The 17,059-nt window shown below is 43.2% G+C and overlaps 1 protein-coding gene across 1 annotated transcript in view; it reads left to right on the top strand.

Moving 5' to 3' along the window:
• The window catches only part of VWF (von Willebrand factor), a 156,143-nt gene that overhangs the window by 111,259 nt on the left and 27,825 nt on the right, over positions 1-17,059 (top strand). Inside the window, exons 38-43 of the mRNA XM_048515347.1 lie at positions 5,305-5,510; positions 8,540-8,642; positions 9,135-9,206; positions 10,135-10,239; positions 11,800-12,005; positions 13,576-13,725. Coding sequence (XP_048371304.1) covers positions 5,305-5,510; positions 8,540-8,642; positions 9,135-9,206; positions 10,135-10,239; positions 11,800-12,005; positions 13,576-13,725 — 842 coding nt within the window. The remainder of the gene's footprint in view (positions 1-5,304; positions 5,511-8,539; positions 8,643-9,134; positions 9,207-10,134; positions 10,240-11,799; positions 12,006-13,575; positions 13,726-17,059) is intronic.

Raw genomic sequence — 17,059 nt, 5'->3', positions numbered from 1 at the left:
CTTCTGCACCTTGTTTATCCAGGATCATACGTCAGATACTTGGTGCTCTTTCAATCCTTGCATCAGTAAAGAAATCTAGTACTATAGATCTCTGTGCTTTAGGAATATGTCCTAATAAAAATTCCAACACAATAGTTTATTTATTTTTTTATTTTATTTATTTTTTCAATTTATATACCGCCCGATCCCCGGTCTTGGGTGTTTTGGAATTTCATATCTAGTTACTTGAATAATTTCATCAAGTCTCTATTTCCCAACATTATTTAACTAGTGGGCATTGCCCAAACATATTTTCAGGTCTGTTTTCTTGACCCACGTTTCCAACATGTGTGCCTATTTGTATGGTCGATTCTATTTATTTTGATCAATCGCCTGGCTCACATCTAAAGTTAATGTCCATTCCATTCTTATTGGTCTTCAGCATCTGGTATTGGACATTTACTGCCTCTAAGCATGCTATCCTAGATAAAGTTCTGGCTCATCTTCCTTGTGTCGTGCTCACATTTCTGCTTCACTAATATTGGGTGAAGGTCATGTCTAGTGTAAGCAAGAATGATATACAGTAATTATATTTGTACTGAGGTCTGGTAAAAAAATTAATTTCAGTTTAATAAATGAGAGGTCAGGCTCAACATCTGCTGGCAGCCAACCTTCTGGCAGGAATCTTGACAAGGATGTCCCTGTGATATATACTTTTTCCCAGCTGGAGATGCTGCAAGGGCAACAGCCACATTGTAGCTGCCTCTGTAAAGTGCTCCAATGCAAACGCAGACATTCATTGTTCAAGAGGTCAGTCAAGGGCCCTATCTTTGAATCCTTCCAGTGCAGTATTTCAAGAGAGCGGTGGTTAAGATAGATTGTCTCTGTAGCCACATGCCAGAAGGAAAGGCAAAAGAAGGAAGAACAGAGAAAGTTTGTTCAGTAACTCCTGACTTGTCGCAAAAATGCTGTGGCTTGCAAAGTTAATTTGAAACGTGCGGGAGATATCCATTTGGTTTGGGCTAGAATAAATGTTTGATATTTGATGAGATATTATTATTATTATTATTATTATTATTATTATTATTATTATTATTATTATTATTATTATTATTATTATTGATTTGATTTGATTTGATTTGATATACCGCCCTATCCCCGGAGGGCTCAAGGCGGTGTACAACATAAAAGCATCATATATAAAATCATCATAATACAATTATCATAAATTCAATTAAAACAGCAGATATTTCGTAACATAGGCATCCCACGAAGCCCTTACTTGTTCAGTTTTGCCACTCACAGATTGAATGCAGATGTTTTTAAATTGACTTTTTGTTTTGAATATGAAATTTGACCTCAACATTCAAACAACTTCGCATCTCTTCAGTACCATACCGAGGTCAAACTGTGCGTGGGGGCATGACTGCCTCCCCATGCCCCCCCTGCGCCTGGCTCCCCATGCCCCCACCCCACTTATGGGAGCCAGGGAACCATGCCTGAGGAGGGCAAAAGCCAACCTGCAGGAAGGCTGGGGTTGGGCTCGGCAGTGAGCAGCTCGGGTGCATCCTGTTTTGTGACATGGGGAGCGCCCGGCGCCCCCCACATAACAAAATGGTGTGTGCCCAGGGACATGGAATACCCCACGTCCCGCATCTCTTTTGCTTCTGTAGTATCCATCAAGTATTTAATCTTACAAGGGATTAGCGATCAATCGAAATTTGAATGTGTGCAATCTGTCCGGTGTTTTCAGATACCCAATATCATTGCAATCCAACCGTTGAGAGCTTTCAAACAGCAAATATTGAAACAGATTGCTGCATATTTGATATCCAGTTTGTCATTTGAAAGTACACTGAATATTTGTCATTTGAAAGTACACTGAATATTCAAGCATTCTGAGAAAATCTGACATTGGCATTCACTTAGAATGCTGGGAGCTAACTCATTTCAGTTTTTATTTGGAGGAATATTTGGGCACTATTCCAAAAGCCTGAGAACAATCTGTGCTCTATGAGCAAATTGCTGGATTGATCTATTCTAGTCCTGTCCAAATTTAGGTTCTGCCACAGTCAACTTGAGATGGATCTTGCCCTGCATACTTCAACTTTGAAGAACTTGCTGGCCTTAAACACATTTGCTAGACGAATCTATTTAATGGAATGGTCACGGCAATTAGAAGCAATCTGTGCTCAGAGGCAGTATCTATTTTTGAGGCCAAACCTATTTATACACTTGGGCTACTATTCTTCTTTTGTTCTGTATCCCTGAACATCATAGCTCTGTACTCAATGTTATGGTCTTTGCAGGTTGGTAGGCGAGATCACTGTTTTTGCATTTCTTTAGCTGCTGTTTACTGATTCCCAAAATAACTGCAACACTTGCAAAATCTCCATGCATGTGGTGAATTTCACTTCAGATTGCCGGGACGGATATTTTCTCTTATGGCCACCTCAGTTCAGTTAGTCACACTTGAAGTGCCAGACTGATTGCAGCAGCAGCAGCACAGCTAGCCTTAGGGAAAGACAAATATGCACTTTTGGGCTTTTAATGATTTCCTAAAGACTGAGGCGGCAGCAGAATAACACCTACACGTCTGAAAGCTGAAGAAGGGGCTTGGTTCCCTGTGAAACAGGATTGATTATACTGGTTATCTGGTTCTGACTACTACTAATCATATAGAAAGTGACTGAAGGAGTTAGTTTGACTATTTGCACTCTTTGGGGGTGTAGCTCACCTCATTGGACTTTCTTTTTTTGTTTGTTTCACCAATATTGACTGTATGATTTTGACTGAGAAAGCTGGATTGATTGTATACCCCCTTTGTGGTACTAGCTTACCTCATAAATGGTTATAGAAGCGCTTGTCCTTTGCTTGTAAGAGATATTGTTTACTTGCACACTCATATATTTGTTTCAATATAGCTGCACTGCATTCATTTCTAGTGAGTTTAGAACTATTTTTGTTGTTGTTCCCTGGTTACACTAAACTCACCTTTTGTGGTTTTTGGGTTTCCAGGCTTAGCCTGACAGCCCTGGTTACTGCAGACATACCACACAACCCCATTCCCCCTTCACAGCTGAACCTCAATTAGTTGTGCCACAGTATCTGTCTATAAACACCACCACAAAGTATACTAAAAGGCTGAAAGGAGGGAGAGAAAAGCAGATCTTAGCTCTGCCATTTTTAAGCTAGAGTTTAGCTCCTCCCATTTCTCTGGGTTGTCTGAAATTTCCACGCAGCCACCATGCTCCTGCAAGTTTGAGCAATTCATGGTACATTTGCTACTGCTTCAGTAAATATAATAAACAATGTTTCTCATAAAGGGTATTCTCATAAAGGGTATTCCTTATGCATACCTCCTTACAATTATGTTTTCTTTTGAAAGTTTCATATTACATTTATTTAGCTTTGGCATCTTTACAACTGATCACAACTGATTACAACAGAGCAGCAGTGGCATAGGAGGTTAAGAGCTCGTGTATCTAATCTGGAGGAACCGGGTTTGATTCCCCGCTCTGCCGCCTGAGCTGGGGAGGCTTATCTGGGGAATTCAGATTAGCCTGTGCACTCCCACACACGCCAGCTGGGTGACCTTGGGCTAGTCACAGCTTCTCGAAGCTCTCTCAGCCCCACCTACCTCACAGGGTGTTTGTTGTGAGTGGGAAGGGCAAGGAGATTGTCAGCCACTTTGAGTCTCCTGCAGGAGAGAAAGGGGGCATATAAATCCAAACTCTTCTTCTTCATCATCATCATAATCCAGCTATGAAATGCTTCCCTACAACAATTTGTGTTAAAAAGAACTCCTTGGCATTTCCTTTCCACTGTATCAAATGCCTTCTCAGCTTGCGCCATAATATGTTATTTTTGGCCTTTTGTAATAGCCTACTTTCTCTGATATAGCATTTCCCTTGTCAATAATACACAGTAGATGTTATTAATAAAATTCATATTTATACATTAATCACCAACTCAATTTCCCCCCACCATTGTATGTTAATAATTTAGGTACATAATGGATTTTCAGGCTTGTGGTCTATGGCATGATGTCCCCAAAGAGCTCCCTCCTTCCCCAAACCCTACCAGGAATTTCCCATGCTGCATTTGGCAACCATTGCATCTCCATGACAGGGCAGATATGCAGTTGGAGGTTCTAGATGACTGACTTGAGCTTGACAATTATACATATTAGGGGCAGGAAGAGGGATAGGTAGCTTTTTTTATCCCTAACCCATGGGTTACATCCAGACAGAATGGCAGAATGAATTTTCCTGCCTCCCTCCTTCCACTGAATCTCACTAGTCTTCACAAAATTCTGCTTGTGGGGGGACTGTGACCCTTAGCAATGACATCAGGGGGACCTTCAAACCTTCCAGAAAAATAAAACACATGCTACGTTCAGCAAAGGACAAGAGAGACCCCCTCACTTCTTCAGGAGTCTATTGCATACCCTGCAGCTGTGGAAAGGTCTACTCAGGAACTACAAAATGCAGCAATCATACTCGTATTAAAGAGCACGAAAGACACTGTCGGCTTAACCATTCCAAAAAATATGCAGTAGCACAACATGCTCTAAACAAAACTGTACATAAAATTTAATTGAAAACATTGAAATTCTGAACAACTTGGACAGTTACTATGTCAGACTACACAGGGAGGCTATTGAAATCCACAAACACCAAGACAACTTCAACAAGAAGGAAGAGACTTTGAGAATTAACAAAACTTGGCTACCAGTATTTAAAACACCATAATTAAAGGCCAAGGGCATGCTAGGTTCATGGACAATGAACTCCACCCAGACACATGATTTGCATTCACTAATATTGTTGCTACTGCAGAAAATGCAAATGCAAATGCGAATGTAAATAGACTGAAATCCCCACCCGCAATACAATGCAGTCGACCACACCTTTGCATAGCAAGTTCCACCCAAACACTTACTGATTGGTTCCCCACCCTGGGACATGGACAACATATACCCACTGAACATTCCCTTCTCACTGAACACAGTGTGTAACACACTTCTCTCTGTGATACACCTTTGAAGATGCCAGCCACAGATGCAGGCGAAACGTTAGGAACAAGATCTACCAGACCACGGCCATGAAGCCCGGAAAGCCCACAACAACCAGTTGTTTAGATTTCTTTCTCAACCTAGCCTAAGAGTTCCGAGTGGGTTGTGGGTTTTCTTCCCTTCCCACCTTCCAGATTACTTCGAATTTCAAATGTCTTCTGAACAAAATCTTTTCATTTTTTTGTTTACTTTCTCAAATGTAGTGTGTGGCTGATTTTTTTTTTTTTTTGGCTTCCTGTTCTTAACAGCTATGAAATGTCCAGAGTCTTTGATGTACGACTCCTGTCGAACAGGCTGCACAAGGCACTGTGAGAACAATACCAAGACTGAAATCTGCCTGGATTATCCTGCCGAAGGCTGTTTCTGTCCTTATGGACAAGTGACTTTGGAGGGAAGTTGTGTGGATGAAGAAGTCTGTACTCAGTGTGTTGGTGATGATGGGATGCGCCACCAGGTAGTTACTCTTTATTTTTCTCTGCCAGTAATTCCCGAGCTGCCCAGAAGGTCATGCTAGCATTCTCCAGGAAATTAGTAATATTAGCTGAAGCTACTGTGAACCAAACATGTCTGTTAACAGATGAGGCTGGTGGGAGTCTGTCCCTTTTAGAGTGGAGGAATTAGCAATAGCAGAATTGTGGTTTAGCATAAGGTTAGGCAAGCTTGGGGTCTTTGTTGCCTATGTGTACCAAGACCAGCTTTTGCAGGAAAGTCCACAGGAGAGCAAAACAAAGTTTAACGCATTTATTTAGGGATAATGGGGTACACAATAAACAAAACTACAGAGCACACACACATAGTCCTAGGATATATAGGTAGTGTTGAGGGGATGGGTTGGGAATAGTAAAGGAATTGCAGGGGGTTTCTTGGGGGTAATGCTGTACCAGATCCTGAAGCTTTGAGTCTATGATGCAGAGTCCAGCGAATGGGCTCCAAGGAAGCAGGGTAGAAATCAGGTGGCACGCAGCAGCAACATATTTATTTATTTATTTTATTATTTATTTAATTGAATTTGTATACCCCCCTCCCCCTGAGGGCTCAGGGCAGTGCCCAACAGTCAATTACAGACATTTAAAATCCATTTAAAAACAATCATTCCTCACTAAAATAAGGAACCATAAATACATAATTTACATAATTTCAGATGGCATTAAAAGTTCTCCCCCCTTCCTTGCACTCATGGGAGGCCAGATGTCCAGTATAGCCAATTTTCGATGTTATCCCGGCTGGCCAAATGCCTGGCGGAACAGGTCTGTTTTACAGACCCTGCGGAAACTCTGTATGTCCGGCAGGGCCCTGATTTCACCTGGAAGCCTGTTCCACCAGGTAGGGGCCAGGGCAGTAAAAGCTCGGAAGTACTGGGCATAACAGTGGGGCCAGAACAGCAGTCTAGACCAGGGGTAGGGAACCTGCGGCTCTCCAGATGTTCAGGAACTACAATTCCCATCAGCCCCTACCAGCATGGCCAATTGGCCATGCTGACAGAGGCTGATGGGAATTGTAGTTCCTGAACATCTGGAGAGCCGCAGGTTCCCTACCCCTGGTCTAGACACACTAAAAACTGAGTGTTGGATAAGGGCCTATTTTATAGGGTAGATTGGACTTTGCTGACTGGTAGTAGTAGTAGAATTTATTGTACAGTATATGGCCATAGACCAGTGGTGGCAAACCTTTGGCACTCCAGATGTTATGGACTACAATTCCTATTAGCCCCTGCCAGCATGGCCAATTGGCCATGCTGGCACGGGGTTATGGGAATTGTAGTCCATAACATTTGGAGTGCCAAAGGTTCGCCACCACGGCCATAGACCATCACAATAAGTCAAAATAGATAAAATATTGAGGGGAGCGCTAAAGGTGAGGCCTATCTTGGGTTGAATGCCTCTGGGAAGCTCATAAGCTGAGGATGAAGGCAACAGACTTCTCCTAGTGCTTGCTCATAGTGTCTGTTTTCTAAGGATACTGAGTGTGAAAAATGGACACTCCTGTGAGCCTTGACCTTTCCTTCTTAACAATGCATATAATGCGATTCTAATGCTGGCTATCCCTACATTTTTGACAGAAACTCCTGTAAGTCAATTGTATATACTTCCTTTACCAAACGCTAGCACACACAATGTTTCACTGTTCAAATAGGGTATAGTTAAGGCATAAGCAACAAGTATCGGTCACATCTTCTAACCTGGATGTGACAGATGACCAAAGGATACAGCATTTTTTGGATAACTCTAATCAGGATTTTTCTGAACTAGTTGCCAAGCTTTTGTTTGATATAATTGGTACTTCCACAAAGGGAAGTTTTTATATTAAATGATGGTTGTTTTGAGCTGTATTGATGTTATTTTGGTTGTAAACTGTTTTGTTGTATGATGCCAATAAAGGCTATATATGTATGTACTTCCTTTACCATGCTTTGCAACTGCTGCCAGTCAACTTTGGTGGGTGATCCTCCCCCCTTCCCCATCTAATATTTTTATGTGGAGCTCCTCTTTATGCAATGATGGCACTATATAAATAAATACACAGCGTAGATGTGAGAGCTCACCTTGAGCTCTGCACAATAGAGGTTGGGTTGATGTTTTGGCTGAAGTTCTAAGTACATTTACCCTAGAAGTAAGCCTTCTTGAAAATACTGTGACCTACTTCCAGAGCCGTAGCGACGGGGAACTGCGCCCGGGGCACTTGTGTGCCCTGCACCCCTGCCATGCCCCCGCAGACACACACCCCGGAACACCGCTCCTGCCACACCCCACTTTGCCCCCGCATTGGTGCGCACCCGGGGCAAGACGCCCTCCCCGTCCCCTGGGTGCTACACCACTGCCTACTTCTAAATAAACCTTCCCCTCTTTTTGTCACACCTTAGTGTCCAGGTCTCTTCCCACCAATTTACAAATTTACTTCCCTTTTAGAATCATCGCAAAGGAATTATGGTGTCTCAATAGGGTGTCTGTTTAATGTCAACTCATATCCAGGGGAACAAGGATATAGTCATACACTAAACAAGGAATCTGGTACATTCTCGGCCCAAAATAAGCTAGTGTCCTTTTGTTCCTGAAATGCCTAAGGAATAATTTGAAACATTTTTTTTGCTGAAACTTTCCAAGGTCTGACTTTGCTTGGCTTCTCTTTCTGCAGTCTATGGAGTGGACATGGATGTGTTTTGCTCTATTAAAATCATCCTGCAATCTCTTGTGTTTTGTTCCACTGTTATTATAATTGTGCTCCTAAAATCTGAAAAAAGAGCTAATGCTCAGGTCTTGTCTTAAACGTTTAACCTTCATGTTAAATTGGGTAACATCTCTGGTTTCTTGTAATTGCTCTAACAATCCAAAGCAATACCATATGTCATCAATCTGGTGTTCGGTGTATGTTTTTCCTGTGTAAGTCTCTTTCTTTATATCTTTCTCCCCCCATCGCTGCCCAGTTTTTGCATACCAAATAACCAGAAATTTCCCTTCTTTGAAACATTGTGTTATTCTTATATAGCACTTGGAAACGTGGATTCCTTCCAGCGAACCCTGTAACATCTGTGTATGCCTTGATAATAGGACCATAAACTGCACGACTCGCCCTTGTCCAACTGCCAAACGTAAGCTATGGACTTTTTTGTGTAAAACCTAAATATTTCTTCTTTCCAGTTGGGTTAATTAAGCCATAGACCAGGCATGACAAACCGTCAGCTTATAGGCCTGGTTCATTGGGCACGTTCCCCGTAATTGATTCTATCAAAGTTTAATTAAGATGTGGGGAAAAGTTGCTCCCTCTTTCGCTTGCAAACCATGTGTATTTCATATCTATTTATTGACACACTATATTCTGGCAGAGTTGCTGTTTGAAGTGATCTTTTAGGAATACCCTCCCAATTGAAGGGATCACTTTTTGAGGAACATCTACCCTCCAAGCACATGTGTTCTGAGTCAATGAAGCCTTAGTTACTATGATAGGACCTCCTCATCTATGGAATGGATGTAGAATTCTGTACCCAGACTCATGTCTGGAGAGTAGAATGGCCCCTGGGAACAGAGGTTGGTTGCTTTTGGCTAGAAAGGTGACTGAATTTTGTTTTTCCTCCCCATTATAGCGGTTTGTGGTCCTTGTGAAATCCCAAGACTGAAGAGGGATTACGATCTGTGCTGTCCAATCTATGAATGTGGTAAGTTTCATGTATGAATGTGTGCTTTAATTCTGTGGTATTGGGCGCAGAATTTAATTTCCTAGGAATCTCAGCTTTCATGTTAAAAGCAATGCAAGCTTCTGGAGAAGAAGAACTGGGAAAGCCCACTTTTCTTTGCCTTTATAGAGTCTCAAAGTGGCTTACAATTATCTTCCCTTCCTCTCCCCACAACAGACACCTTGTGAGGTAGCTGGGACAGAGAGAGTTCTGAAGATGTGAGGAAATGGATGGCATGCTGACATCATGCCAGTATTTACATCACTTCTGGCATAAAACCAGAAGTGATGTCATTGCAGTGCCTTAACATAGTGGTGTCACTTCTGGTTTCGTACTAGAAGTGACATCATATATCAGCATGATGCTGGCATACCTGTTTCAATCCCCACCCCCTCCTATGTAGTTAGCAGATCAGTTGTAATGCTGGAAGACTCCAGGCCTCATCTTGAGGCTGATAACCCTTGTGATGATATGCCTTTAAGAGTTTGAGTTGATGGATGGAGTTAGGAGACCTGATAAAAGCAGTTGGGACTGAGACCTGGAAGAGTTTAGACTGAGAGTTTCTGTTAGCTGTCAACTGTTTTAATAGTTCTTGCTGTTAACTGTAAATAAACCTTTTTGAAATCAGGAAGGTCATTCTCTTACCCAACCCGACAAACTTGAGGAAATCTAGCACAGGTGTCAAACTCGTGGCCCTCCAGATGTTGCATGATGCTGGCAGGTGATGATGGGAACTGTAGTCCATAACATCTGGAGGGCCATGAGTTTGACACCTATGTGCTTCCAGTTGGGGGGGGCCCATGGCTAGGCTGGGGGTATCAGCAGGCGATCAGCCATACCGATTCCTGATATCTACCTTGCAAGCCAGGTCATTATGAGATGGTCACTTCTCTTGTTGTTCGTCCTTTAGTTTGTGATCTAGTCACTTGTGAGCTCCCCCCTGTTCCTCATTGCGAAGATGGCCTTCAGCTTGTGCTGACAAACGTTGGGGAATGCAGACCGGATTATGCTTGTGGTAAGACTCCTTTGAAATGTCTAACCCTCAATTCATTTCAGCATGTAATTCTGTGTTAGCATGCATGAGTGTGTAACACACAAATAACTTAGTTGTGTATTGTGAGCAATTAGGATTGCCAGCCCTGGGGATTTTTGTGGGCAGAGTCTGGAGAGCCATGATGTCACCCCCAGTTGAGTGGCTGGAAGTAATGTTACTGCAATGATGTAGGAGGAATTTCCCAAATTAACCATAGAGAACTGGGAAATTCCTAGAGGGTTGTGGGCATGGTAACATCATGTCCATCTAATCCAGGGGTAGGGAACCTGTGGCTCTCCAGATGTTCAGGAACTACAATTCCCATCAGCCTCTGTCAGCATGGCCAATTGGCCATGCTGGTAGGGGCTGATGGGAATTGTAGTTCCTGAACATCTGGAGAGCCGCAGGTTCCCTACCCCTGATCTAATCAAATGGAAGTGATGTCACAGTATTCACACCAACGTCCTCCTGCTGTTTGGCAGAGTGAGGGCAAACAAAGCACAATTACACTGAAAGTGGCTTGTAGTGCAAAAAGCTGTCTCTCTTCAAAACCCTAACAAAGAACACTGAGTGTCTCAGTACTGTAACAAAATATACAGAGTCAATATTTCACTATAGATTCTCTTGTCTTGTCTTGTTTACCAAATTGCTTCTAGTCAGCTTAGTGGTATTCATAAGAATACATCAATGAATCTTTCATATACAGTCATATAAACACAAGTAAACTTTAGACCAGGGGTCTGCAACCTGCGGCTCTCCAGATGTTCATGGACTACAAATCCCATCAGCCCCTACCAGCATGGCCAATTGGCCATGCTGGCTGGGGCTGATGGGAATTGTAGCCCATGAACATTTGGAGAGCCGCAGGTTGCAGACCCCTGCTTTAGACCATAATACATGGGTCAATAATAAACCACAGAGCTAGTCAGCATCTGGATAACTGCCTGACCTCGTCAATACTTTGGAGGCTCTTGGTAATCAACTCTCCCAAGTCTCTTGCAGTAAGAGAAATGCTTTTAGTTTGTCCCAAGTCTCAGAGGGGACCAAACCACATTTAATCATTCCAGACTGAGGTCTGCTTTGACTTCTGTAAGGGCACTTTCGCACATCCGGAATAATGCACTTTCAATTCACTTTCAATGCTCTTTGCAGCTGCATTTTACTGTTCAAAATAGCAAAATCACTTGCAAACAATTGTGAAAATGGATTGAAAGTGCATTATTAAAGTGCGAAAGTGCCCTAAGATGCCACAAAAATGTCTGGTTTTGCACTGTGTACTTTTGGTGCTTTGTTTGCTTTACTATTGGTACACTGATCCCACAAGTGCTTGCTGACATTGTAAAGTGAGTGCGACAGGTTACCCTCTGCCATAATTTCTGTTTTGCCCCTTCCTTCCTATCCCCTCCCCTCCACCTTTCTACGTTCTGAAAACCGCTTCAAGCAAAGTAAAGAGGCAGCAGTTAAATATTTTGGTCAAATAGAATGTAAAAGCCCACTTGGTGTTGTTGCTAAATATTCTGTGTTCTTTGACTGTTTTGCTAGTCTGCAAAAAAGACGAGTGCAAGCCGGAATCCCCTCCTCTCTGTCCCCTACACCGGAAGCTTGCTGTGAAGAAGACCCAGTGCTGTGATGAGTATCAATGTGTTTGCAGCTGTGTCAATTCGACAGTGGCTTGCCCTGCTGGGTATCTATCTACAACTGTCTCAAATGACTGTGGCTGTACATCTACCACCTGCACTCCAGACAAGGTGAGGATAATGAACTGTCTTGCCCCTGGAGAATGTCTGCCATTCTTGGCAAGGTTCCCATCAGGAGTGGGGTTACTGCTGTGAGTGTACTTCAGTGATCTAGAACAATAGGGCAATTGCCCCCATATATGCAAATGATGGTACTTTTCCAGTATTCGTTAGAATGACTCCTATAATTTTATGTACACTCACACACGCATTCCCATATGTTTACACCAGGAATCCCCAAACTTTTAAAACAGGGGGCCAGTTCACTGTCCCTCAGACTGTTGGAGGGCCGGACAAAAAAAAACTATGAACAAATTCCTATGCACAAATGATTGTAAAATGTTTGATTTCACCTTTCAGCCTTTCTGTCATGGTCTATTTTTTGAACAGTGACCAAAGTATGTCAAGTACAGGGTGGGCTCCAAATATTGTTGGGGAGGCTGTGGAATACCTTCCCCTGTAAAAAAAAAGCAGAACTTTCCCAATGAAGCATTCCATCTAACCCAGGATCAGGTATCTTCCTGGGTTCTTTCCTCCCTAGCAGCCAGCGAGCGATTCGCCAGCCTGGCTGATGCCAATGGGAGTGAGGCGGAACAGAAAGCCTGAGAGCAACACATGGAGTAGCCAAGGGGGAAGGGCGGAGCAGGCGTTGCCACATGTAAGGTTTCCAACTCTGGGTCAGAAAATGCATGGAGATTTAGGGGTGCCATCATGTAACTGCAATCAACAGCCGTTGGGGCCAGTTCCTCCTCTCCCTCGAGCCCCCACTGCACATGAATGGAGCCATCGCTGCCATGCCTGGCGGGCCGGATAAATGCCTTCAGGGGGCCACATTTGGCCCCCGGGCCGTAGTTTGGGGACCCCTGGTTTACACTGACTGCCTTAGCTGATGTTGGAGTAAATCCCCTATTTCCCCCTATTTATGGCTGTAATCCTAAGGACATTTTCCTAGGAGTGTCCCCATTAAGTGACATGGGAATTGCTTTTGATTATGACTGCTCTCTCAGTTTTTCTGGTTTTTTGTCTGATGTGGGTGGAGCCTACTATTCTCTTAGACCCCTTCCTGCAATGGAACAGCCATAAGTTGTGGGGGGCAGGGGGAGACTCTTTATGCTGCTGGCAGGTGCTAGCTAGGGCATAGCCAGGCAATTCAAAGTCCAGGCGGGCAGCCAGCGTGGTGCAGTCAAGACATTCCAGAGTCCGGGCAGGTGGCAGGCAAAGGCACAGACCAAAACAGTCCAGGGTCTGGGCAGTCAGCAAGCAAAGGTGTGGTCAAGGAAGTCATAGCAGCAGGCTATAGAAAAAAGCAGACTTCAGAAAATAAAATGGCATTATGGCTACCAATCTTGATCCTCCTTGATCTGAGATTGCAAATGCCTCAACAGACCAGGTGATCGGGAGCAACAGCCGCAGAAGGCCATTGCGTTCACATCCTACATGTGAGCTCCCCAAGGCACCTGGTGGGCCACTGTGAGTAGCAGAGAGCTGGACTAGATGGACTTTGGATTGATCCAGCTGGCTTGTTCTTATGTTCTTATGAGGTTTTTTGTATAGTAAATGACACATTTCTAATCATTGGCAGGTTTGTGTTCATCAAAACATTGTCTATCCCATTGGGAAGACTTGGGAAGAAGACTGTACAGAATGTACCTGCACGGACATGGAAGATGCAGTTACGGGCCTTCGGATCACAGAATGTTTTAGGAAAGACTGCGACACAAATTGTCCACCGGTATGTAAGGAAATAGGTCGAGATCAGTTCAATTGTTGTGTGTTAGTCACTGGCCATCCCTAAAATTTGCTGTCAGTGGATGATTACAACAATCCAGAAGCAAAAAGTGGCATGAATTTTAACGAATTGCAAATAAATGTTTAAAAGGCCCCCATCAAATTCCGAAGGCTAATGAAAGTGCTAAAAATATTTATATTAGGAGCAAATTCCTCTGTGTTTCCACTCTTGCATTAAATGCAGGCTCAGCCTGGTTCCCGTGCGTATTGATGGCTCCAGCCCCACAGCATCTTTTGTAGAAAGAAACAGAAAAAGGCTTTTGCTCGGCAGGTGGTTCACTGGCCCTTATTTACAGCTCCCGGATAAGCCTAGGCCTGCTGGGAACTTCGATGTGAATATGACCTCCAGGCAAACTTACCTTGATCAAACTCCCTCAGTTAGGGATGTGCAAAAATTTTCTTGGTATCTTTAGGATTTGTGTTTTACTGGATCTGAAAGATTTTGGAAAAACCTAATACCCATACTGGTAAATGGTTTTTTCGGGTTTTTTCCCGAATATCTACAAATTTTCGGCTCCATTAAAGTCTGTGGGGGAACTTTTCCGGGGCTCTGGAGAGTAAGCATCATCCCCCCACTAAAATCTCCCCCCAGTAGTTGTGTTTTGCTTTCTCTAAAACTGTCCATGAAATATTCCACTATGGAACTTTAAATTGGAGCTTCATTGAATTAAATAGGGAACTCTGAAGAATAACTTGCACAGAGGTCTGCAGTGGGAATGGGAGTTGGTGCATATTGCCAGGTTGGTTCTACCTTTCCAAACCGCCTTTTGTTAGACAACATCTGATGCCTTTTTACTACCTTCTGGCTTCGAAACAATAAAGAAATTTATTGTCGGAAGCTTTCACGGTCGGAATCGCTAGGATGTTGTGGGTTTTCCAGGTTGTATGGCCGTGTTCCAGTAGTATTTTCTCCTGACGTTTCGCCTGTGTCCATGGCTGGCATCTTCAGAGGATATGCCAGCCACAAATGCAGGTGAAACATCAGGAGAAAATACTGCTGGAACACGGCCATACAGCCTGGAAAACCCACAACATCCCAATAAATAAATTTTATGACATGCTTGAAGATTCTAATTATTCCTCATTCTTCATATGAGTTTCAACAATAAACCAGCTGTGTTGGTTGGATCTCATGTATCTGTGCTGCTCACAGTGACACCTTCATCCAGTGCAAGAGGCAATCCCTGTGCCAGGAGCCGGAGAAAGGCGCCACTCCTTGTGGAACAGATATGTGGGATCCAACCCACTGTTTTCTGTGCATTCCAGGTGTTCTGTACATGCAGTATGTAGGGGGAGTCCAACTCTGGCTTGGCTGGGCGTGGGAAACTTTCCTTTATAATCTGCTTTCAGGCTAAGCCTTTTTCCATGGTTTCATTCCCCTTCAGACCATTGTGCGGAAGAGCAACTAGACTTGCATATTTTTCTCAGTTGTATAATAAAACAAATTTGTTAATGCACTGTAAACCAGTGCTATATTAAAGGCTAACAGCCAGGTTATAAAACCTGACACCTTTTGCTTGACTAATATTAATAAACCAATTTTAGGTCTGGCTTCTGTTGTTGTCTCCGAGGCCAATTGCCGACTACAGTTGGGTGTGCGTTCCAGACTCCCTGACTGCGTGTGTTCTAGCAAGTGTTAAAAAAGTTTAAAATGTGACACAAGAAAGGGCTTTCAGAGGAAATTTTGGATGCAGCCTTTCTGTCAGCTGAATTTAATAATGGACTGACTTACAATGTAGAAGAAGAAGAAGAAAAGTTTGGATTTATACCCCCGCTTTCTGTCCTGTAAGGGGCCTCAAAGCGGCTTACAAATTCCTTCCCTTCCTCTCCCCACAAGAGACACCTTGTGAGGTAGGTGGGGGTGGGAGAGTTCTGAGAGAAATGTGACTATCCCAAGGTCATCCAGCAGGCTTCATGTGCCAGAGCAGGGAAAGAAACCTGGTTCACCAGATCACTACTTATGTGGAGGATTGGGAGTGAGGAGGCTTTCAGAGCAGCGGTGGCAAGGCCCCATTGCCCCCCTCCACCCCCACAAGAAGTTCCTCCACAGTAGGTAAGTGGACAGTGGGGGGGGCACAGTGGGGGGGCAAACCAGTTGTTAAATTATTAGAATCCCACCACTGGTTATAAGCATGGAATGCACCACAAAACATTTCACTGCACACCCAGGTAGCACCTCAACCAGCAAAAATCTTAAGACTTGGTGAAGTGATGGCAGAGTAACCAAAACACCAAGTGTATTTTTGGAGCAACTGGACCCCCCACTTCATAATGTACTTCTATTGATAATAGTAGTGCTAGCTATAATGGTCCTCTGATAGAAAAAGAAAGCAGTGACCTCATCTTCTCTCTCTTTGGTAGTCAACATGGGCTGCATCGGGCAAACACTAAGACAGGTTCTATTGACAGAGTCTTAGCAATGCTCTTGCTCTTGAGGATACTATCTGTTATAGCCCAGGCCTGGAACTTTGCTGTTGTTGCCTGACAGCTATGGATCAGCCTCCTGGAACATGGGGCCTTCTGGTAATCCTGGGATCTGTAATTATTTACAGGAGCTTGTGGGGCAGTGTGAGTGGGCCCTGGATGATCTATTTTTTTTACAATCTGTTTTTAATGTGTCTTGATTTTTTGTGTGCTGCTTCTATTGTTATTTGCCTGGGGTCATGACTCTGTTGGAAAGAAGGCAGGGCATTTGAATGCTCTAAAGAAACAAATAAATTCTTCGGGCTACCTACCCACAGCCTTTACTAACTGTAAACAAATGAAAAGTAAATATTAATCTTCTAACCTATCAATCTGCTGATCCTGGGACAGCCGCTAGGAGGAGCAATGACTACACTTTAGTGTCTCCTGGAGATTCTTCTGCGAAAATGTGTCCAAATCAAATCACTGTTATAACAGACTATGGCAACTTCAAAGCCCTATGCAAGGACATGGACAAAACTTTTATTTGTCAGCATGGTTTTAATTTCTGCTTCTTGGGAGTTGTGAACCTAGGTGCATAATGTAGCAGCTGTTAATGCAGAATGCACAGTTTTCAATGATAACACATTTTTTGGGATCATCCCCAATTAACTAGTTAAAAGTAAATTAGCCATTAAATTAATAGTAATTACTAAAATAGTAAACTGAATTTAATTATTAAATGTTTTGGAGCCTTTAGTAACTAGTGCCTTGTTCAGTAAACGAGAGAGCTCAGGCCAGGTGTATTGGGACAAGATATATTAATAGCATAGGGAGACTGGTCATGAAAGCTATCAATTTAATCTCCAATATTT

The sequence above is a fragment of the Sphaerodactylus townsendi genome, linkage group LG14 (genome assembly GCF_021028975.2).
Source record: "Sphaerodactylus townsendi isolate TG3544 linkage group LG14, MPM_Stown_v2.3, whole genome shotgun sequence".
Taxonomy (NCBI): domain Eukaryota; kingdom Metazoa; phylum Chordata; class Lepidosauria; order Squamata; family Sphaerodactylidae; genus Sphaerodactylus; species Sphaerodactylus townsendi.
This window is presented reverse-complemented; position numbering and strand designations above follow the sequence as displayed.